The sequence below is a fragment of the Pelophylax lessonae genome (genome assembly GCF_965119305.1).
Source record: "Pelophylax lessonae genome assembly, chromosome: 4".
NCBI classification, from domain to species: domain Eukaryota; kingdom Metazoa; phylum Chordata; class Amphibia; order Anura; family Ranidae; genus Pelophylax; species Pelophylax lessonae.
In genome coordinates this window covers 567860832-567885400 of record NC_138771.1, presented here as the reverse complement: position 1 = coordinate 567885400, position 24569 = coordinate 567860832, and the positions used below count along the sequence as shown (strand labels likewise).

Sequence of the window (24569 nt, the reverse complement as noted above, 5' to 3'; positions counted from 1 at the left end):
TGCTGCATGATATTAGCTGGAGAGTGGTACAATGATTGTCTGCAGTGTACCGGGACCAATATTATGGCTGTGCTGACCATGTCTCTGCCTGGAAAATTCATTTGGACAAATGCTGCGGCTGTGCTGACAATATCCCAGACTATAGACTATATTCCTGCCTGCTGCCTGGAAAATTGCTATTGTCGTCGCTAAGCATATCCCTGCCTGCTGCCTGGACTAATGCTCTCCTCTGTGGACAACTGCACTACTACAACCACAGGTAATAATTTTTTTTACACTTTCCTTTATAGAATGTATTTTGTAATGTATTTATTGCTATGTACATGCTATGTGTTAAAAATGTGAGGGGCCTTCAAAAATGATAGATTGTCAGGAAATTAGATGTATTTTATGTAAAAGTCTCACATACGCAAGTCCCGCCCACATATGTAAACGGTGTTCAAACCACACATGTGAGGTATTGCCATGATCGTTAGAGCGAGAGCAATAATTTGAGCCCTAGACCTCCTCTGTAACTCTAAGCTAGTAACCTGTAGAATTTTTTAAAATGTTGCCCATGGGGATTTTTAAGTACCAATGTTTGGCGCCATTCCGCGAGCGTTTGCAATTTTGAAGCATGACATGTTGGGTATCTAATTACTCGGCGTAACATTATCTTTCACGTTATGGAAAAAAATTGGGCTAAATGTACTGGTTTCTTATTTTTTTATTCAAAAAAGTGAATTGTTTTCAAAAAAATTGCATTTGGAAGACTGCTGCGCAAATATGGTGTGATAAAAAATATTGCATTGATCTCCATTTTATTCTCTAGGGTCTCTGCTAAAAAATAATATATAATGTTTAGGGGTTCTAAGTAGTTTTCTAGCAAAAAAATGATTTTAGCTTATAAACACCAAGTGTCAAAAATAGGCTTAGTCTTAAAGTGGATAAATGGACAACTTTGTGTAAAGAGCTACTTGGATGTTAGGCCTATGTATGTGGCTAGGCTGTGTAAATGTGTTACACATGTGGTATCGCCATACTCAGGAGGAATAGCAGAATGTATTTTGGGGTGCAATTTTTGCTATGTACATGCTATGTGTTAGAAATATTGCATAAATTGACAACTTTGTGTAAAAAAAAAAAATGCATTTTCATTTTCTTTTCACAGTTTCCAAAAGCTTGTGGAAAAAAATGACATGTTCAAAAGACTCATTATGCCTCACAAATTATACGTTGGGGTGTTTGCTTTCCAAAATGGGGTCATTTTATGGCAGTTTCCATTGTCCTGGTGCTCCAGGGCCTTCAAAAGTGCGATAGGTTGTCAGGAAATTATATGTGTAATTTCTGCTTCTAGAATGCCGGACGGGGCTACTTGAATGTTGGGCCGCTGTATGTGGCCAGGCTGTGAAAAAGTCTCACACATGTGGTATCAGCATACTCAGGAGAAGTAGCAGAATGTATTTTGGGGTGCAATTTTTGCTATGTACATGCTATGTGTTAGAAATATTGCATAAATTGACAACTTTGTGTAAAAAAAAAAGCATTTTCATTTTCTTTCCACATTTTCCAAAAACTTGTGGAAAAAAAATGACATGTTCAAAAGACTCATTATGCCTCAAAGATTATACATTGGGGTGTTTGCTTTCCAAAATGGGGTCATTTTATGGGGGTTTCCATTGTCCTGGTGCTCCAGGGCCTTCAAAAGTGCAATAGGTTGTCAGGAAATTATATGTGTAATTTATGCTCCTAGAATGCCGGACGCTGCTACTTGGATGTTAGGCCTCTGTATGTGGCCAGGCTGTGAAAAAGTCTCACACGTGGTATCGCCATACTCAGGAGTAGTAGAATGTGTTTTGGGGTGTAGTTGCAAGTATACATGTGCTGTGTGAGAGAAATAACCTGTTAATACGGCAATTTTCATTTTGCAAAGCATTGTGGGAAAAAATTACAACTTCGAAAAACTCACCATGCCCCTTATTAAATACCTTGGAATGTCTACTTTCCAAAAAGGGGTCATTTGGGGGGGTATTTGTACTTTCCTGACTTTTTAGTGTCTCAAGAAATGAGATAGGCCTTCAGTACATCAGGTGTGATCAAGTGTGATCAATTTTCAATGATTCGAACCATAGCTTGTGGACTCTATAACTTTCACAAAGACCAAATAATATACACTTATTTGGGTTATTTTTACCAAAGATAAGTAGCAGTATAAATTTTGGCCAAAATTTGTGAAGAAAAATTACTAATTTGCAAAATTTTATGACTGAAACAAAGAAAAATGCGTTTTTTCATGATATTTTCAGTCTTTTTTTATTTATAGCACAAAAAATAAAAAAACCCAGTATTAATCAAATACCATCAAAAGAAAGCTCTATTTGTGTGAAAAAAAGGACGCAATTTTTGTATGGGTACAGTGTTGCATGACTGAGTAATTCTCAGTCAAAGTGTGAGAGCGCTGAAAGCTGAAAATCGGTCTGGGCAGGTAGGGGGTGAAAGTGCACTGTAGGCAAGTGGTTAAAGCATTTTATCCAGCTTGTGCTGTGTAATTTGGCTCTTACGATCACCTGAAATACTTGGCTGACCCTGCCTGGTTCTGCCCCCCCCCCCCCTGTAAACTGACCACAGTTTATTACGGCTGCTGAGCCCTGACACCGTGGTCAGTTTACATGCCTTCGTCATCCACAGCTCTTCTCTGCTTTCCTCTTCTTTGTCCCCCCCCCCCCCCCCGTCAGCTCTGATCCCAGCCCTCCCATCCTGCTGCTATCCTAACTTAGTGTTCATGCTGCAATTCCCTCTGTTATAGTAAATTAAGTGCCCCAGTGTATGCGTTTTGTAAAAATATGGCACTATATACCTTATTTTGTAGCGCCGCTCACGTGACTGACCGGCTGCCTCCCTCTTCTCCTCATCCCAGCTGACGTCAGCGGGGGATTCTCGGCCCCGCCCACTTTGGTGTCAGATTGAGAGGGGCGGCCGGAAACATCAGCACCGCTATAAAATAAGGTATTTTTACAAAACACATACACTGGGGCACATTTATTATAACAGAGGAAAATGTATCACAAACACTAAGTGGCTTAACAACCACTTTAACCTTCCCTGAGTGGGACGCATCCCTCTATTTGTCTCTCACATGCTCCCCCTCCCAGACACTGCAGTGGGAGCGTTGCAGCAAAAAAGGGCAGTGCTGCCAATCCAGAAAGCAGTGGGTTGGACTGGGTGTGGCCAGGAGCTGGTTGTCAGGCTATCAGCAGTTACAATCCTCACAGACACACCCCCTGCATCATCTTCACATCCCACTGTAGCATAAAAATTCACAGCCTACATAAGAGTTTTTCAAGCTCTTTGGTGTTACAAAAAGCACCTGAAAAGCTCATGAAAAATGCTTTCACTAGGGCGGTGCACTGGCAGTGCAGTAGAAAAAAATCCGGCATGAAGCATCTTTGGCGCATGTTTGGCAAGCTAAACAAAGTGCCTCAAAATTGCCCCTCTATTAAAAAAGAAATGGGAAGCGCCTAAAAAGAGCCTCAAAGTGGTTTTTGAAACAGTTTTTAAATCACGTGTCCTTTAAAAAGCACACTGCAGATGCCTGAAAAGCACTCAGCGTTTTATGGGCAGTTTAGAAGCGCCTGTGTGAAATGGCTCTAAGTGTGGCAACTCTTGAAGAGCAGTGCAGCATCGTTGCCACACCATAACAGGAAGCTACATTAGGTGGACTTCACTAGCAGGCTTAGCAATGTATATTTATAGGAGTACTGTAAAGAGAAAAAACGGTCAGTTCATATGGACTTATAATTAAAGTGGCTGTAACCCAAAGAAGGGATTCACTGCCAGCCCTTCTCTGGTATGCAGTAATAACACTGTGGAAGTTTTTTTTTTAAACAGTGCCTCTAAATACCCTTTTTTCACATATCTTCAGGTCGGTCACATGATTCCCGGCCACTCTCCTCCGATCCAGGGCTACAGCAGAAGGGACCGAGATCTCCCTCTGATGTCAGTGGGGGAGGTCACGTGACCATCATGCTGACCGCTCAGCCCCTCCTGCTGTAGCCCTGGATCGAAAAAGGAGAGCGGCCGGGAGTCACGTGACCGACCTGAAGATATGGTTGCATACATGAGAGAAGCTGGCAGTGACATTTTTTGACTTTTATACCAATAACCAATATCAGTGGGGGGGGGGGCAGAGACGGCTCACACAGACACAGGAGGGGGGGGGGGGAGAAGGAGAGAGCAGCGAATGACGGAGGCACGTAAACTGACCACGGTGTCAGAGCTCAGCAACCATGATAAACTGTGGTCAGTTTACAGGGGGGGGGGGGGGCAGAATCAGCCAAGTCTTTTACAGCTTACAGAGGGACAGGTTTGACAGCACAAGCACGGCGTTGTGCTGTTTAAACTCCTATAAAGGTAGCAGGATTTTTTTTTTTTAGGGTTACAACCACTAAGTGCTGCCACGGTCCTTCATTAAAGTTGTCACAAGGGGGAGGGCAGGTGGCATGCCTAGAAGGTATCGGCTATCTGGTATGGTCACATTCAACATAGGAAAAAAGGGCCTATTTAGGGTAACAACATGAATCCTATAGCAACTTGTACTTAGAATAATAAATAAGTTCAAGAAGTGACAAGATAATTCTATAGGTATTTTAACAAACATTGGTCACCAGCTTCTGGCGTTTTTCCGCTGGTTCCTAATTTACATCCCTACGATCACATTCTACAGCACTTACTGAGAAATGAACCACCGAAATCAGTTACCAACTAGTCCAGGCCTAGCTTTATACCATATCTATAGCTTATCTAGAAGTCCTGCATAACATTCTAACACTTGCAGGTAAAAGATTATACCCGTCAAAGTCATTCTCAGGTAGAACACAGTGAGAGAAAGAAGAGGATTCTATTGCTGACCACCTTCCAAGAATGCTACCTGCCTAACCTCAGCGCATAGTCATTGCCTAGGAACAAGAACGGAGATAGGAAAGTCAGAACTTATGGTTTGCACACTTGTTTCAGATCAGTAATCTAGAAAGTTCAACATGACAACCAGGCAACTACTATACACAGAAGGTGAGGTCACCAAGGACAGCCAGCATAGTCCCTCAGTATTTATAGTATGCAAAACATTAGGAAGCAACTGTAAAGTATGATGAGAACCACATGGTACTCTTTGGAGGCAGCAATGCATCTCTGTGGGATAATTGGGAAGGGTGCCGATGACAATACAGGCTAACATGGAGAAATGCAGAGACATTTTAATACATGTTTGTATGTGACCCTTAGGGTTTGTCTTGCAGTACAGTACATGCAGTAATACTCATTTTTTAGGCGCATTATACTGTAACAAGCTCACTGTATATGTGCATTGCAACCATAGGTATGAACAGCCTATTGCATTAGGGTGTGCACCCCAAAGAACTTATGCGTGTGTGCATGTATACACAGACAGTAAAGCAGTGGACGGTGTCAGTAGGGCAGAGAGTGGTGTCGGTAGGGCAGTGGAAAGTTTCCGTAGTTTTTATTTTTATTATTTTTTACAATTTTTTTTTTTATTTTTTTTTTTTTTAGGAGCCCCGTTAGGGAGCTTTGGTAAAATATCAGGGGTCCAAACAGGGAAAATCTGCGCGAAACGGGGTGATTAGTGTGTGCCCAGGCACACCCCGCACGCAACTCATTCTTAAAGCGGAACTACACTGCATCTGAGCACCACAAACCAAAAATGCTATTTAACCCCTTGCCTACTGGGCACTTTTACTCCCTTCCTGCCCAAGAAATTTTCAACTTTCATTGCCGTCACACTTTGAATGACAATTGCGTGGTCATGCAATACCCATATGAAATTTGCATCATTTTTTTTTTCCACACAAATAGAGCTTTCTTTTGGGGGTAGTTAATTGCCACGAAACGAAAAAAAGACCAAAAACTTTGTTAAAGTTAGTTATAAAATTTTGCAAACATAATTTTTCTCCTTCACTGATGTGCACTGATGAGGAGGCACAGGTGGGCACTGTTGTGACTGCACTGATAATCAATGGTCTGATTACTAGTATAGATGGCCATTTAACACTTGCCGGTTATCAGCTCACTGTCAGCATGAGGAAAAGGAAGGCCGATAACTGGCTTGTTTACACATCGTGATTAACTGTCGTTGAACATAGCTGATCACATGGTAAAGGGCCACTGTGATTGGCCCTTTACCCCAATCTGATCAGCTGAGTCTGCAGGGCGATCACGGGAGGACATCCATGGACGCCCCCCCCAACAAAGTAAGCCTGCGCTGAAATCGGCTATAGTGCAGGTGGGAAGGGGTTAATTCACTTAATATTCAAAGCAAACTTCCCCATCCATCCATGTCCCCATGCTTTTTTTTTGTTGAGAAATCATTTTGAAAAACACCCTGCTAGCATTTCTGGCCTGTGGCTATCTTGAGTAAGCATGTAGCATTTACTTCCAGGAATCCACCTGCTCATGCAAGCATGAGAGGGTGTGCTTAGCTGAGTAAGCCCCTCCTCCCCAACTGAAGATTCCTGGGAAGTATTACGTCATTTGCCAGGGCCTGGAAGCCAGGAAGTAACTGAAGATATATAAAATGAAATAAAAAAAGTTTAAAGCAAGCAAATATGATATACTTTCCTATATTTACTAATGCTAGCAGCATAAGGATTAAATATAGTCAATGTTAATTAGGAGAGGGAAGTTCTACTTTAAATGCACCCAATACACAAATACAGTAAACAAATGCATAGCCGTGTGCCAGAAAAAAGAATGTAGGTGCTATTCTTCATGTAGGGGGGCGCGTTAACAGCCCTGCCTAAATCAAGGTGTGTGCACTTTAACCCACACATAGTGAGAAGAAGCTCTTACAGTCACCTCATAATAAAAATTAAGCTAGTGCTCCAAACTTCATGACTCCTGAGAAAGGTGAACATGGTAACCCTGTCTAATGTATAGCTACTTCCTGCACCGCTCACATCAACAATTGGAGGAAGGGCAAAAACTCATGGCAGCCAGGCAATTGGAATTAGCCAGGAAAAGGTTTCCGTTAAAGCAACCGTTGCTTTTTTTTAAGGTGTTTAAAAAAAAATAAAAAAATAGTGTTCCCAATTTAACCACTTAAGCCCCGGAAGATTTTACCCCCTTCCTGACCAGGGGGTATTTTGCGATTCGGCACTGCGTGACTTTAACGGACAATTGCGCGGTCGTGCGACGCTGTACCTAAACGAATTTGACATCCTTTTTTTCCCACAAACAGCTTTCTTTAGGTGGTATTTGATCACCTGTGCGATTTTTTTATCATGCCCTATAAACAAAAAAAAGAGCGTCAATTTTGCAAAAACAACAATATTTTTCACATTTTTTTATATGAAATTCCCCCAAAAAAAAAATGTAAAAATCAAAATTTAACATTTTCGGCCAATTTGTTTTATGCTACATATGTTTGGTAATAAAGAAAATTGCAAAAAGCGTATTTTGATTGGTTTGCACAAAAGTTATCGCGTTTACTAACAAAGGGAAAGATTTTTGTCTTTTTTTTTTTTTAACGCGTAATGGCGGCGATCTGCGATTTTTTTGCGGGACTGTGACATTGGGGTGGGCAGATCGGACCCTTGACTGACATTTGACACTTTTGGGGTTACCCGTGACATTACATATGCACTGTTACTGTAAAATGACGCTGGTAGTGAAGGGGTTAACTTTTTTTTGAGAGGGAGGGGTTGTGTGTGTCCCTAGGGGCGTGATTCTAACTGTGATTGGCTGTGGCTTGAGGTGTAGGAACAATGATCAACGGTCCTACATAGTAGAACCGTATGATCACTGTTCCTACACAGGGGAGAATGACAGGCGGCTTGTTTACATCAGCCGCCTGCCTTTCTCCCGCTGTCACGGACGATCGTGAGTGAGCGGCGGACATCGGGTCCGCCGCTCACACGCGCGGGGGGGGGGGGGGGTCGTGATCGCGCCTCCGGCGGCGCGCGCTCGCTCCCCAGAGCCTCACAGGCTAGTGACGTACCGGTATATGTACTTGCAGCGGTCGGCAAGTGGTTAAGCTGATATTTGTTATTTTTACTGCAATGAAGCAAACCATAGCCAATGTCTGCATCTCCAACACTCAATCCTCAAGAAACCATGGCAAAAGTCTCCTGGGCTCTACGGAATGAAAAAAACAATTGTGACCTTGACAGATCAGATGCCTAAATTTGAGAAAATTTGGACCCGCCCCCTTCCCAATTCTAAAACTTCCTCCCTTCAGATGTTAACCACTTTCCACTTTTTCTTTGAAGGTTGCTCCCCATAACCTAACACACTACACCCAATTCCCAGCCGTTTTCCTTGTCCCAATATGACCTTTCTTTCTCACCACCACTATTAACGCTCCATACCAGGCATCACTAAATGGCGGACAGCAGTCTGGACACGGACCAAGTGACAGTCCTGTCCGAACCGCACCACTTAGCAGCCTGCGTGGACTCCTCTCGCCGCTGCAGCTGTTAAAAAATCACAGCATTGTAGAGGGCGGGAGGAATGTCAGGGTGGACCCCTTCTCTAAATGTACTCGCCTGCCGCCAATGAACTCACCGCAGGGAAGAGGGTGAGAGGAATGGCAGGGTGGACTCCTCTTCTGAATGTACTCGCCTGCTACCACTGAACTCAAAGCAAGGAGGAGGGTGGGAAGTACAGAAGTTCTACAGTGGAAAGCGGCAGATGCCGAATGTTTCATATTAACAAGAAGAGTTGGGCAGCCCCCGCTCTCAGTGCAGACTTTTCGTGCCTCCTGCCCTCTTTCCCGCAGTGAGGGCAGCGGCAGCAGGCGAGTTCATTCAGAAGAGGAGTCGACCCTGCCATTCCTCCTGCCCTCTTCCGTGCAACCAGCTCAGTGGGAGCAGGTGAGTACATAAAAGGAGTGGAGTCCACCCTGCCATTCCTTCTGGTAAGGTAGGGGAAAGAATATGGGGGCGGGGGGGGGGGCTGTAATACTGGAGGGCTGTGATGTGAGAGGTGGAAGCTGTGATATGGGGGGCTGTGATGGGAAAGGGGGGACCGAGGACAGCAATGTAAAAGGGGCTGTGATGTAAAAGACCTGAGTCTTAGAAGAAAAATTTGATTTGGATCTGTCTCTGCAAAAAGAAAATGTTACCAAATGGACCTCCGTGAATTTTTAATTCAGTACCCCTGCTCTATACCTTACATAGCAGCCACAGATTACCTAGGATTTGCCATGGAGATCCACCTTTAGCATTGCAACTTTATTTATATCTTCATTTTATGTAATAATTTCTGAAATACGCATTTTATACTTTCAGAACAGTTTACTGTAGGGCTGAACGATAGTCGATGTGATATCGACTATCGTTCTGCGGGCGTGGGCGATATTCATATCGCCGAAGACGCGATATTTAGCATTGGCAGGGAGAATTCGGGACTCGGGGGGGAGGACGACTCACAGTGCTGGCAGCCGACACATCCGTTTTGCTTTCGGCTGTGATCGGAACTCCGCCCCTCCAGCCTGATGCAATCCAGCCCTCCCAGCTCTGCCTCTAGTATCCAGCCGACCATTACTCCACCCTGCTCCGCCCATTGTCTCTCCTGGCTGCATCGGGGGCGGGATCAGGCTGTAATATTTTGTAAATAGATTCAATGGAGAGACAATGGGCGGAGTAATGGTCGGCTGGAGACTAAGAGGCAAAGCTGGATTGCATGGCAGCGGAGAGGCTGCAGAGCGCTACAGTGCAAAGCAGCAGGAGAGGGGAGAGAGACGTCCGGAACATGGCGGAGGAGCACCAGGGGACAAAGGCTGCTACCGTACAACTGCTGGGACACTTCACTCAGCCCGCTTCCTCCACACTCCGGCTCCGACACAAGGCTTGGGCTGTCCGGGCGGGAGAAGTTCTACAAGTGTGGCGGATCCCCTGGTGGAGAGCTGAGCTCTGCTCATTGATCCCTCCTCCGGAGACTGTCCGGGAGAAATATTGCGATATATATCGTTAAAAACTTAATATCGCAGTGTACTTTTATCCCCAAATTTCATGTAGCCCTAGTTTACTGGTCTTCCAGAATTAGGGGTCTATAACCATTTAGCTATAATTATACCTTCTGCTACTCACTGCTGCTTATGGGGTGCATTTCTCTGCTGTATTGGTTTATTTTAAATACAATTTTAAAAAATATATTGAACAGAAAAAGAGAACTGCAAAGAAGCAAGAAAAGACATCTCTCTCCTGCCCGTGCTAGCGAATGCACTCCAAAGTAGAGAAATCCCTCCTTGTAGTTCCTTATAAAAAAAAAAAGACACTTCCAGGTTTGTCAGCCTTCTGTGTTCCCAGTTGAGTTTAGTGGTTCCTCCTGCCAACCTCTACACTATGTGCAGTGCACATAATAGCCACACAAGTCAACTTCTCATTTAAGACTACATTTGGCCAGCTAATATCATTACTTTCATCAGAGCTTACCAACACCCTGTGTTGGCATCACTGCCAACCTCTGTTTGGAATATGGCACAAGCCTCAAGTGGTGTAAAGAGATACAGATACAGACAGTGATAGCAATTCATAATCAGGCCATAACCCATGCACATGAGAACTGATTACACTCTACAGCCAGGTCTACTAATAGTAAAGCAAACTGCGGCATCGGCTTTCGTCGGTAAGAAGATAGTCAACATACAACGAAGGTCATGGATGTCTATGCATTGGAACAAATATGCAGGCCAGGAGTCCATGGCAGCTTCCATATGGTGCTTCTCATTTTGGTAGTTTGCTGTGACAACCATGTCAATCAGAGTAGTATAGTAATAAGTAAAATCTATGAGAGAATGCAGCCTTGTACTTACAATAAGATCGACAGCATTATAAACAGATAACTGTCTAAAAATGTAATAAAAGCAACGACAGTATGATCACAGACAAATAAAACATTCCAGGAATGGTCATAGGTCAAAGGCTTGTAAAACCAAAACCCAGAGAGGTAATAAAAAAAATAAAACAATTAGCTTAATTAGAGAAAGCTTCAACTCCTAGTAATCCTGGTAGGATTCTAATAACCGCTAGGAACAGCCATGAGTCAGAAACCATTAACATCCATGTGCCTAGCTAGTCATAGTTCGCTGTTTGTGAAAAAGTTTAAGGATACCCCTTCGTACTCCCGTCAGTTAGGGTAAGCCATGTGTAAGATTGATGACGAGGCATGCTCCGGTAGAACAAAAGCCTGTCAGGGGATAGTATTGGGAGCTACAATTAGTTGTAATGTTTCCATGTGGTTGGACTAATTAGTAAACAGGGTCAACAGTAGTTGACAAAAGATCTACAGGACTCAGATGGGTTGGCGGCAGTGAGCGTGTGAACTTGTTTAGAACAACAAGGAGAGATTACTGCTGGTAGGTATACCACTCTAAAAAGGTTAGTTACAGTGGTGATTTCAATGATCAAGAAGGTCAAAGACTGTCAGTATCTAAGTGTTTAATTGTTGTATTTAGAGTGGTCAAGAATGACCTACAGATGGTAGGGTAAGTAGAGCCCATCACAAGGTAGTTTTAGTTGAGATTTCTCTCCCAGGGATGGTTAGAAATAGCAGATAGTTAAATTAGTCTATAGTGGTGGTGGAGTCTGCTTAGGGCAAGAACTTCCATTTGGTGCACTGAGCTACAATGGCCTGCAGGTATCAAGGGCATACACAAGGGGGATCTCAAGACTTTCTAAACAAAGGGCCAGTTTACTGTCCTTCGGACTCTAGGGGGGCTGGACTGTGGCCAGGGGGGGGGGGGGGGGGGGGAGTAGAAAATGTCCTGGTACCAGGGGAATAGTGCCCCATCGTTGGTGGCAGTGGGGGGGGGGAATAGTACCCCATTGTTGGTGGCAGTGGGGGGGGGATAGTGCCCCATCTTTAGTGGCAGTGGGGGGGGGGGGAATAGTGCCCCATCGTTGGAGGCAGTGGGGGGGAATAGTGCCCCATTGTTGGTGGCAGTGGGGGGGGGAATAGTGCCCCATCGTTGGTGGCAGTGGGGGGGGGGAATAGTGCCCCATCGTTGGTGGCAGTGGGGGGGGGGGATAGTGCCCCTTCGTTGGTGGCAGTGGGGGGGGGGGAATAGTGCCCCTTCGTTGGTGGCAGTGGGGGGGGGGGGAATAGTGCCCCATCATCGTTGGTGGCAGTGGGAGGGAATAGTGCCCCTTCGTTGGTGGCAGTGGGGGGGGAATTGTGCCCCATCATCGTTGGTGGCAGTGGGGGGGGGGGGGGAATTGTGCCCCATCATCGTTGGTGGCAGTGGGGGGGGGGGGGGAATTGTGCCCCATCGCTGGTGGCAGTGGGGGGGGAATAGTGCCCCATCGCTGGTGGCAGTGGGGGGGGGGGGAATAGTGCCCCATCGCTGGTGGCAGTGGGGGGGGGGGGAATAGTGCCCCATCGCTGGTGGCAGTGGGGGGGGGGGGAATAGTGCCCCATTGCTGGTGGCAGTGGGGGGGGGGGAATAGTGCCCCATCGCTGGTGGCAGTGGGGGGGGGGGGAATAGTGCCCCATCCCTGGTGGCCGTGGGGGGGGGGAATAGTGTCCCATCGCTGGTGGCAGTGGGGGGAGGATAGTGCCCCATCGCTGGTGGCAGTGGGGGGGGGGGGATAGTGCCCCATCATACTAGTAAAAATTTAAATTGTCAAGAAGAAACAGCAGAAGAGACTGTAAAGGGCCAAGAATAGGTAGAAATAGTAGATTTGTAAGCTAGTCTAGTCTAGAGTGGTTAGTAGCGGTGGGGTCTTATGAACTGCCTTTTGGTGCACTGAACTTCACTGGTCAGGAGTAAGCTTCAGGAGCCAGTAAGATGAAGGGCAAAGCATTTAGTAGCTAAAAATGACCAATGGCTCTAAAAGAAACAAATACACTGGTCCCACATAGTGATGGTAGAACCTACAGACATCCGGCATAGTTAGTGATAAAGGTCCCTGGAAAAAAAAAAAAAAAAAAAAAAAAAACATTCAGTGGTGGCTGGGGGCTCTGTTAAAAAAAAAAAAAAATGTATTAGTGAGGACTATAGTGTACATTTTTTAGAGGCACTGTGGTCTATTGAGGCAAGGATTGGTAAATGATAGAAGGTTGTTATTAAGAAGGAAGAGTGTGTGGTTGTAGGACCTGCGTTGTGAAGGATAGATTAATGCCAGCAGAGCCTGTAAAGGAAGGCAGTAGTTAACAGTAGTAGGACCTGTACACAGAAAGAATGGTTAGTGGTGGTATGGAGCAAAGTTTGTTGTACTAGTGAATGCTGTAGGGAAAGTAATGGTAATGTAGCAGATAGTGGTTACTGCTGTGGTCAGCAATGGTTCAAGATAAGAAGGTCAGTAATGTTCAGGAATGATTGGGTGAAGTTTCATCAGTGGGGGCAATAACGCTTAGAGGTAGTAGGTCTGTAATAGATAGGAATTGTTAATGGTAACCAATACTTACCAGAAGTGTGGTCTTTCCTGGTCAGTAATGTTTAGTCTTAGTAGAACTCAAAGCAGTCAGGAACTGTTAGTTGTAATATCGTCAGTAGTCATCAGTAATGGTTAATGAAAAAAAAGGTTAATTGGTGTCAGTAATGATTAGTGGTAGTAAGGACTATAGCAGGCATTAGTAAGTGGTGATATTGAGTTTTTTTAGCAGTCAGAAATGGTTAGTGGTAATAGGGTCATTAGCAATCAGCAATGGTTAGTAGTAGCAGGGTCAGTAGCAGCCAGTAATATTTTGTGGGAATACGTTCAGTAGCAGCCAGTAATGATTAGAAACAGTACAATCAGTAATGATTTATGGTAGCATGATCAGTAGGAACCAGTAAATTATTTGTGGCAGTTGGGCAAGTAGAACCCAGTAAGATGTCACGGTAGTAGGGTCAGTAGCAACCACTAATGCTTAGAGATAGTAGGGTTCATAGCATCCACGGATGATTCTTGGTAGTAGGGTCAGTAGATGCCAGTAATAATTCATGGTAATAGGGTCAGTAGATGGCAGTACTAATTAATGGTATTAGGGTCAGTAGATGCCAGTAATAATTCATGGTAATAGGGTCAGTAGATGGCAGTACTAATTAATGGTATTAGGGTCAGTAGATGCCAGTAATAATTCATGGTAATAGGGTCAGTAGATGGCAGTACTAATTAATGGTATTAGGGTCAGTAGATGCCAGTAATAATTCATGGTAATAGGGTCAGTAGCAACCACTATTTGGTTAGAGATAGTAAGGACCAGGGCTCAGCAAACCCCAGGCGCAAGGTTACATTGGCGACTACAATTTGCAGCCTGGCACCTGGGCTACACTGTGGCAGGTGTCTTGTCCCCATGCGACCCCCGCCCAGACTAAGATGCCGCGGTTTTTCGGCCTGCTGTAGGGAGATGCTTACATCAGGGAACTGGCACCCTCTTGTAGTGGCCGGGGCCACAACAAGCAGTCAGTGGCAGCGCTGAGGGTTTCCCTGCCTGTTCTCACAGCTCGGAGAAGAGGTTGAAGATGTTGAGGGCTTGATCTGGTGCCCTGTCCTTACCAGTGAGTGGACAGGGAGTGTGAGGCAGCTGGCCGGAACAGCCTCCGTTCCATTTACAACCCAACAAAGATGGAAACTATTTTTTTAGTTTTTTCCATTAAAATTAATTTTTTAATTCTCTCCCTGTCATGCCATACAGCCCCTTTCACACGGGCTGTCTAATCAGGTCCGCCTGTCAGTTTTTCAGGTGGACCTAATCAGAACCTCTAGTCTCCTCTATGGAGTGGCGGATGTGCGCTGACAACTGCCGCCATCCAATCCTCTCGGGCCAAAAACAGACCAATGGTGTTCCTACTTTCCATCCTTTTGACGGATTGAATCGGATGGCATCAGAATGAAATGGATAGGTAGTCCATTTCCATCCAACTGCCCCATAGAGGAGAGCGGGACTGTGTCCGTGTTCGCTCTGCATAGCAGAGGAGGACAAGACCTGTCATCCACCTGCTCAAAGGGGATTAGCGGAGAAATCCCTGCTGAGCAAGCAGGGGTGCACGTGTGAAAGGGGCCTAAGGTGCCATGAGTCACTGGATCTCCTATCGCCTCCAACTGTCCTTCCCTAGTGAGCCACTGCCCATCACACCATCAAGTCAAGTACACACGGGTCAAAAGCTGGGCAACATCAGGCTCCAAACTTTTTTTAGCTGGCTCCTAGATTTCAAGCAAATTTGTCAAGCCCTGGTAAGGACAGTAGCAGCCAGTAGAGATTTATGGTAGTAGGGTCAGTAGCATCCAGTTAAGATTTGGGGTGGTAGGGTCAATGGCAGCCAGTAATGGCTAGCGTTAGCAGGGACAGTAGAAGCCAGAAACTGTTAGAGACAGTAGGGCCAATAAAAGCCAGTATTGATTCATAGCAGTAGGGTCAGTAGCAATCAGTAATGATTAGAGATAGATGGGTCAGTAGCACCCAGTAATGAGTCTTAGTAGTTGGATTAGTGGCAAACAATTGTTAGAGACCGTAGGGCCAGTAGAAGGCAGTATTGATTTATGGTAATAAGGTCAGTAGCAGCCAGTAATGATTTGGGGTAGTAGGGTCAGTAGCAGCCAGTAATGATTTGGGGTAGTAGGGTCAGTAGCAGCCAGTAATGATTTGGGGTAGTAGGGTCAGTAGCAGCCAGTAATGATTTGGGGTAGTAAGGTCAGTAGCAGCCAGTAATTATTTGGGGTAGTAGGGTCAGTAGCAGCCAGTAATGATTTGGGGTAGTAGGGTCAGTAGCAGCCAGTAATGATTTGGGGTATTAGGGTCAGTAGCAGACAGTAATGATTTGGGGTATTAGGGTCAGTAGTAGCCAGTAATGATTTGGGGTAGTAGGGTCAGTAGCAGCCAGTAATGATTTGGGGTAGTAGGGTCAGTAGCAGCCAGTAATGATTTGGGGTATTAGGGTCAGTAGCAGACAGTAATGATTTGGGGTAGTAGGGTCAGTAGTAGCCAGTAATGATTTGGGGTAGTAGGGTCAGTAGCAGCCAGTAATGATTTGGGGTAGTAGGGTCAGTAGTAGCCAGTAATGATTTGGGGTAGTAGGGTCAGTAGCAGCCAGTAATGATTTGGGGTAGTAGGGTCAGTAGCAGCCAGTAATGATTTGGGGTAGTAGGGTCAGTAGTAGCCAGTAATGATTTGAGGTAGTAGGGTCAGTAGTAGCCAGTAATTGTTAGTGAAATGAGGGTTAGGGATAGCGAATAATGGTTAGGGTCAGCGGCAGCTCCCAATGGTTAATAATAACAGGGTCAGTAACAATTAGCAGCAGGCAGTACCGGTTAGAGATAGTGGGGTCAGTAGCAGCCGATAACAGTTACAGATAGTAGGGTCAGTAGCAGCTGTGCTTTTGCATAGACTTCTATGAAGTCCCGTGGTTTTGGTGTGGCTTCAGAAAGCGCACCAAAAATGCAGCATGCAGGAGTATTGGCACGTTTTCTGAATGGCACCAAAACAGCAGCACTGACCAACACAACAGCCACAGGTTAGCTGCGCTTTAGTAAAAGAGCAACAGGGCAGTGTGAAGCTGTGTTTAGTCAGCAGCAGTCATCAATAGTTTGTGGTAGAAGGGTTTTCAGGGTCAAATACGATTAGTAATGGTATTTGTAGCAGTCAGCCATAGTAATTCATATTAGGGGTAGTGGTAGTCAGGAATGGGTAGCGCGGGTCGAGAACGATTGGTCAGGGCTGGGTAGCGCTGGTAAGGAATGGTTGGGTAGCGCTGGTCGAGAATGATTAGTCAGGACTGGGTAGCGCTGGTCGGGAATGATTAGTCAGGACTGGGTAGCGCTGGTCGGGAATGATTAGTCAGGACTGGGTAGCGCTGGTCGCAAATGATTAGTCAGGACTGGGTAGCGCTGGTCGGCCAGGACTGGGTAGCGCTGGTCGGCCAGGACTGGGTAGCGCTGGTCGGCCAGGACTGGGTAGCGCTGGTCGGCCAGGACTGGGTAGCGCTGGTCGGCCAGGACTGGGTAGCGCTGGTCGGCCAGGACTGGGTAGCGCTGGTCGGCCAGGACTGGGTAGCGCTGGTCGGGAATGGTTGGTCAGGACTGAGTAGCGCTGGTCGGGAATGGTTGGTCAGGACTGGGTAGCGCTGGTCAGTCAGGACTAGGTAGCGCTGGTGGGGGAACGGTTGGTCAGGACTGGGTAGCGCTGGTGGGGGGGGGGGGGAACGGTTGGTCAGGACTGGGTAGCGCTGGTGGGGGGGAACGGTTGGTCAGGACTGGGTAGCGCTGGTGGGGGGAACGGTTGGTCAGGACTAGGTAGCTCTGGTGGGGGGGGGGGAACGGTTGGTCAGGACTGGGTAGCGCTGGTGGGGGGAACGGTTGGTCAGGACTGGGTAGCGCTGGTGGGGGGAACGGTTGGTCAGGACTGGGTAGCGCTGGTCGGGAACGGTTGGTCAGGACTGGGTAGCGCTGGTCGGCCAGGACTGGGTAGCGCTGGTCGGGAATGGTTGGTCAGGACTGAGTAGCGCTGGTCGGGAATGGTTGGTCAGGACTGGGTAGCGCTGGTCGGTCAGGACTAGGTAGCGCTGGTGGGGGAACGGTTGGTCAGGACTGGGTAGCGCTGGTGGGGGGGGGGGGGAACGGTTGGTCAGGACTGGGTAGCGCTGGTGGGGGGAACGGTTGGTCAGGACTAGGTAGCTCTGGTGGGGGGGGGGGGGAACGGTTGGTCAGGACTGGGTAGCGCTGGTGGGGGGAACGGTTGGTCAGGACTGGGTAGCGCTGGTCGGGAACGGTTGGTCAGGACTGGGTAGCGCTGGTGGGGGGAACGGTTGGTCAGGACTGGGTAGCGCTGGTGGGGGGGAACGGTTGGTCAGGACTAGGTAGCTCTGGTGGGGGGGGGGGAACGGTTGGTCAGGACTGGGTAGCGCTGGTGGGGGGAACGGTTGGTCAGGACTGGGTAGCGCTGGTCGGGAACGGTTGGTCAGGACTGGGTAGCGCTGGTGGGGGAACGGTTGGTCAGGACTGGGTAGCGCTGGTGGGGGGAACGGTTGGTCAGGACTGGGTAGCGCTGGTGGGGGGAACGGTTGGTCAGGACTGGGTAGCGCTGGTCGGGAACGTTTGGTCAGGACTGGGTAGCGCTGGTGGGGGGAACGGTTGGTCAGGACTGGGTAGCGCTGGTGGGGGGAACGGTTGGTCAGGACTAGGTAGCCCTGGTGGGGGGGGAACGGTTGGTCAGGACTGGGTAGCGCTGGTGGGGGGGGGGGAACGGTTGGTCAGGACTGGGTAGCGCTGGTGGGGGGGAACGGTTGGTCAGGACTGGGTAGGGCTGGTCGGGAACGGTTGGTCAGGACTGGGTAGTGCTGGTGGGGGAACGGTTGGTCAGGACTGGGTAGCGCTGGTGGGGGGAACGGTTGGTCAGGACTAGGTAGCTCTGGTGGGGGGGGGGGGAACGGTTGGTCAGGACTGGGTAGCGCTGGTGGGGGGAACGGTTGGTCAGGACTGGGTAGCGCTGGTGGGGGGAACGGTTGGTCAGGACTGGGTAGCGCTGGTCGGGAACGGTTGGTCAGGACTGGGTAGCGCTGGTGGGGGAACGGTTGGTCAGGACTGGGTAGCGCTGGTGGGGGGGGGGGAACGGTTGGTCAGGACTGGGTAGCGCTGGTGGGGGGGGGGGGGGGGAACGGTTGGTCAGGACTGGGTAGCGCTGGTCGGGAACGTTTGGTCAGGACTGGGTAGCGCTGGTGGGGGAATGGTTGGTCAGGACTGGGTAGCGCTGGTGGGGGGGGAACGGTTGGTCAGGACTGGGTAGCGCTGGTGGGGGAACGGTTGGTCAGGACTGGGTAGCGCTGGTGGGGGGGAACGGTTGGTCAGGACTGGGTAGCGCTGGTGGGGGGGAACGGTTGGTCAGGACTGGGTAGCGCTGGTGGGGGGGAACGGTTGGTCAGGACTGGGTAGCGCTGGTCGGAAATGATTAACCAGGAATGGGTAGCGGTAGTTAGAAATGGTTGGTCAGGAATGGGTAGCGCTAGTTGGGTTTGGCTGGTCAGGATTGGGTATGCGCTGGTCATAATAGCTTTGTTGGGAATAGCTAGAGCTGGTCAGGAAAGAAAAGCGCTGGTATGGAATGTTTTTTTTTTTCGGGAATGGGTAGAGCTGGTGAGGTATGGTTTGTCAGGAATAGGTAGAGCTGATCAGGAATGGGTAGTGCTGGCTGGGAATGGTTTGTCAGGAATGAGTAGCACTGGTTGGGAATGGTTTTGTCGGAAATGGGTAGTGCTGGTCAGGAATGGTGGTGTCAGGTTAGGGGCAGAGGTTAGCAGCTGTGAAATGTGTGTATCCCATTTCCGGTACATGTGGTCAGTCCAGTCAGAGGCTGTATAGGTCAGGGACTCCAGCCAGGTCACAGTCTGTAGAAGTCTTCAGTGGTCAGGCAATGTACCTCTGACAGGGCGCTCCGTGCTGGATAGCTTGATAGGAGCCCGGGGCCCGGACATGATTCCACCTGCCTGCAGAGGTCTCCTGTGGTGGGTGGTGGGGTATGAATCTTGCAGGTTAGCCCTCTGTCACTTCTTCTCCATGTCCCACTCTTCCCCAATCCTTTGTATGGAGAGGACAATCCAGGAGATGACAGGGAGTCTGTGTGGCTGCAGGCCCCTGGGTGCTCCTCCAAATACAGCCAGCCAATGTGTGCTGAATGGAGGAGGTGTTCACATTGCTGTCAGCCTGTCCCCCCCTCAGCTGGAGATGGTATCACCCTCTCACACTGCCCTCTCCCTCTATCCGGAGTGTCACTGTCTCTCTCTGGCACACACTGTACCCTCCCTCTCTGAGGAGCGGCGCTCTATCCTCTCGTCCCTCCGCCGGTCTCTTTTTTTTTTCTCTCTGTCACTCGAGCGCGCACCTCCCGCCCACCTGCCGGCCTCGAGACCGCGCCCGTTAGCACCACCCCCCTTCTTACGTCACGGGGCACAGCCGTGTACTACATCTTCCAGCATGCAGCGGGCACAGCCGTACGGGAACGTGGGTAGAGCCCGAGGCATGATGGGAAGTGTAGTCCCGCTGATACCCAGACACTGCTCTTTGGAGTGGAGTGACTCCTGACATGGAATATCTGAGCTGATAAAACAATATGGTACTTTTTTTAACCACCTAAAGACCATACCGTTTTCTGACACTTTTTATTTACAAGTAAAAATCCGTATTTTTTTGCTGGAGAAGTACCTAGAACCCCCACACATTATATATATATTTATTTTACCAGAAGTCCTAGAGAATAAAATGATATGTATTTGTATTTTCGAATGCAATTTTTTTTGGAAAAGATACACTTAAATGAATTTTAATGCACACAAACACAATATAATACCCAATTTGTGGTAAAAATATAAGAGATGGTGTTATAGCAAGTACATAGATACCTAACATGTCATGCTTTAAAATTTGGTACATCTGTGGAATAGCGACAAACTACGCTATTTAACCACTAACCACGGCCAATTGTAGAGCTCCGCTCCTACGTGTAAAAATCATCATTTTTATACTAGAAAATTACTCAGAACCCCCAAACATTATATATATTTATATATATATATATATATATATATATATATATATATATATATATATATATACAGTGCCTTGCGAAAGTATTCGGCCCCCTTGAACTTTGCGACCTTTTACCACATTTCAGGCTTCAAACATAAAGATATAAAACTGTAATTTTTTGTGAAGAATCAACAACAAGTGGGACACAATCATGAAGTGGAATGAAATTTATTGGATATATCAAACTTTGTTAACAAATAAAAAACTGAAAAATTGGGTGTGCAAAATTATTCAGCCCCTTTACTTTCAGTGCAGCAAACTCTCTCCAGAAGTTCAGTGAGGATCTCTGAATGATCCAATGTTGACCTAAATGACTAATGTTGATAAATAGAATCCACCTGTGTGTAATCAAGTCTCCGTATAAATGCACCTGCACTGTGATAGTCTCAGAGGTCCGTTTAAAGCGCAGAGAGCATCATGAAGAACAAGGAACACATCAGGCAGGTCCTAGATACTGTTGTGGAGAAGTTTAAAGCCGGATTTGGATACAAAAAGATTTCCCAAGCTTTAAACATCCCAAGGAGCACTGTGCAAGCAATAATATTGAAATGGAAGGAGTATCACACTGCAAATCTACGAAGACCTGGCCGTCCCTCTAAACTTTCAGCTCATACAAGGAGAAGACTGATCAGAGATGCAGCCAAGAGGCCCATGATCACTCTGGAGGAACAGCAGAGATCTACAGCTGAGGTGGGAGACTCTGTCCATAGGACAACAATCAGTCGTATACTGCACAAATCTGGCCTTTATGGAAGAGTGGCAAGAAGAAAGCAATTTCTTAAAGATATCCATAAAAAGTGTTGTTTAAAGTTTGCCACAAGCCACCTGGGAGACACACCAAACATGTGGAAGAAGGTGCTCTGGTCAGATGAAACCAAAATCAAACTTTTTGGCAACAATGCAAAACGTTATGTTTGGCGTAAAAGCAACACAGCTCATCACCCTGAACACACCATCCCCACTGTCAAACATGGTGGTGGCAGCATCATGGTTTGGGCCTGCTTTTCTTCAGCAGGGACAGGGAAGATGGTTAAAATTGATGGGAAGATGGATGGAGCCAAATACAGGACCATTCTGGAAGAAAACCTGATGGAGTCTGCAAAAGACCTGAGACTGGGACAGAGATTTGTCTTCCAACAAGACAGCAATCCAAAACATAAAGCAAAATCTACAATGGAATGGTTCACAAATAAACATATCCAGGTGTTAGAATGGCCAAGTCAAAGTCCAGACCTGAATCCAATCGAGAATCTGTGGAAAGAACTGAAAACTGCTGTTCACAAACGCTCTGCATCCAACCTCACTGAGCTCGAGGAGGAATGGGCAAAAATTTCAGTCTCTCGATGTGCAAAACTGATAGAGACATACCCCAAGCGACTTACAGCTGTAATCGCAGCAAAAGGTGGCGCTACAAAGTATTAACTTAACGGGGCTGAATAATTTTGCACGCCCAATTTTTCAGTTTTTTATTTGTTAAAAAAGTTTGAAATATCCAATAAATTTTATTCCACTTCATGATTGTGTCCCACTTGTTGTTGATTCTTCACAAAAAATTACAGTTTTATATCTTTATGTTTGAAGTCTGAAATGTGGCAAAAGGTCGCAAAGTTCAAGGGGGCCGAATACTTTCGCAAGGCACTGTATATATTAGCAGAGACCCTAGGGAATAAAATGGCGGTCATTGCAACGTTTTATGTCACACTTTGTTTGCGCAGCAGTTTTTCAAACACTTTTTTTTTGGGGAAAAAAACAATTTCATTAATTAAAAAAAAAACCCAGTAAAGTTAGCCATTTTTTTTTTGTATAATGTGAAAGATGATGTTATACCTAGTAAATACGTACCTAACTTGTCACACTTTAAAATTTTGCACGCTTGTGAAATGGCGCCAAACTTCGGTACTTAAAAATCTCCATAGGAAAAGCATAAAATATTTTACAGGTTACCTGTTTAGAGTTACAGAGGAGGTCTTGGGATAGAATTGTTGCTCTCGCTCTAACAATCGTGGTGATACCTCACATGTGTAGATTGAATGCTGTTTACATATGTGGGTGCGACGTGCATATATGTTTCTTTTCTGCACGGGGACGGGGGCACTTTCAATTTTCTTTTTTTTTATTGTTTATTTTATTTTTATTTTTACACTTTCCCTTTAAAAATTTTATTTTTTTTTTTATTCACTTTTATTCCTATTACAAGAAATGTAAACATCCCTTGTAATACAAACCCAATTCCAAAAAAGTTGTGAGACTGTACAAATTGTGAGGAAAAAAGGAATGGGCTAATTTACAAATCTCATAAACTTATATTTTATTCACAATATAATATAGATAACACATCAAATGCTGAAAGTGAGACATTTTGAAATGTAATGCCAAATATTGGCTCATTTTGGATTTCACAAAAGCTACACATTCCAAAAAAGTTGGGACAGGTAGCAGTAAGAGGCCGGAAAAGTTAAATGTACATATAAGGAACAGCTGGAGGACCAATTTGCAACTTATTAGGTCAATTGGCAACATGATTGGGTATAAAAAGTGCCTCTCAGAGTGGCAGTGTCCCTCAGAAGTCAAGATGGGCAGAGGATCACCAATTCCCCCAATGCTGCGGCAAGAAATAGTGGAGCAATATCAGAAAGGAGTTTCTCAGAGAAAAATTGCAAAGAGTTTGAAGTTATCATCATCTACAGTGCATAATATCATCCAAAGATTCAGAGAATCTGGAACAATCTCTGTGCGTAGGGGTCAATGCCGGAAAACCATACTGGATGCCCACATGGAAGAAAAATATATTTAAAATAAACATTTTTTATTTTTCCCAAATATATTGGAAATATATTTGAAATGCTACAATTTTGGCCATATTCAAATATTTCTAAAAAATTTTTTCCTAAATATATTGGAAATATATTCTTCTTCCATATGGGTGCCCGTGATCTTCGGGCCCTTAGACGGCACTGCATCACATAGGGGAATGCTACTGTAATGGAAATCACAACATGGGCTCAGGAATGCTTCCAGAAAACATTGTCGGTGAACACAATCCACCGTGCCATTCACCGTTGCCGGCTAAAACTCTATAGGCCAAAAAAGAAGCCGTATCTAAACATGATCCAGAAGTGCAGGCGTTTTCTCTGGGCCAAGACTCATTTAACCACTTGACCACCGGAGGATTTTGCTGTCTTCCGTCCAGGCCACTTTTTGCGATTCGGCGCTGTGCGACTTTAACTGACAATTGCGCGGTCGTGCGACGCCGTACCCAAACAAAATTTACGTCCTTTTTTTCCCCACAAACAGAGCTTTCTTTTGGTGGTATTTGATCACCTGTGCGATTTTTATTTTTTGCGCTATAAACAAAAAAAGAGCGTTTATTTTGAAAAAATAACAATATTTTTAACATTTTTTTATATGAAATTCCCCCCAAAAAAAATGTAAAAATCAATTTTTTTTTACATTTTTGGCCAATTTGTTTTCTGCTACCTATGTTTGGTAAAAAAAATCGCAATAAGCGTATTTTGATTGGTTTGCGCAAACGTTATCGCGTTTACTAACAAAGGGAAAGATTTTTGTCATTTTTGGTGGGTTTTTTTTAACGCGTAATGGCGGTGATCTGCGATTTTTTTTTGCGGGACTGCGACATTGCGGCGGACAGATCGGTAAGTAATCAGTGCTATACATATGCACTGTTACTGTAAAAATGACACTGGCAGGGAAGGGGTTAATTTTATTGGAGAGGGAGGGGTTAATGTATGCCTGGTGCTTACTGACGTGTGGGGGGCGGAGGTGACTGAGTGACAGAAGGACAGATCGGATGTCCAGCTATGCTGAAAACTCCGATCTGTCAGTCCCTGTCACTATGGAGATCCGCCCGCTCTGTTTACACAGGCGTGCCGATCTCCTCACTAGATTCCCCCGACGATCGCCGCTGCTCCTCCCCTGGCCCGACTCCCACTGTGAATGAAAACAGCGGGAGCGCGCCTCCGGCGGCGCGCGAGCGCCGCCTACAGGGGGAGGAGTCCAGCGACGTAGGTCTACGTCGCTGGACGGGAACGAGCCACTTTGCCGCAGTACGCTCCATGTGAG

General features: G+C 46.3%; 1 protein-coding gene across 1 annotated transcript in view; it reads right to left on the bottom strand.

The window, feature by feature from the left end:
• PPP3CC (protein phosphatase 3 catalytic subunit gamma) overlaps window positions 1-19639 on the bottom strand; it is a 151414-nt gene extending 131775 nt beyond the window's left edge. The window contains exon 1 of the mRNA XM_082255785.1: window positions 19324-19639. Coding sequence (XP_082111911.1) covers window positions 19324-19378 — 55 coding nt within the window. The 5' untranslated portion in view covers window positions 19379-19639. The remainder of the gene's footprint in view (window positions 1-19323) is intronic.
• Between the last annotated feature and the right edge of the window lie 4930 nt (window positions 19640-24569).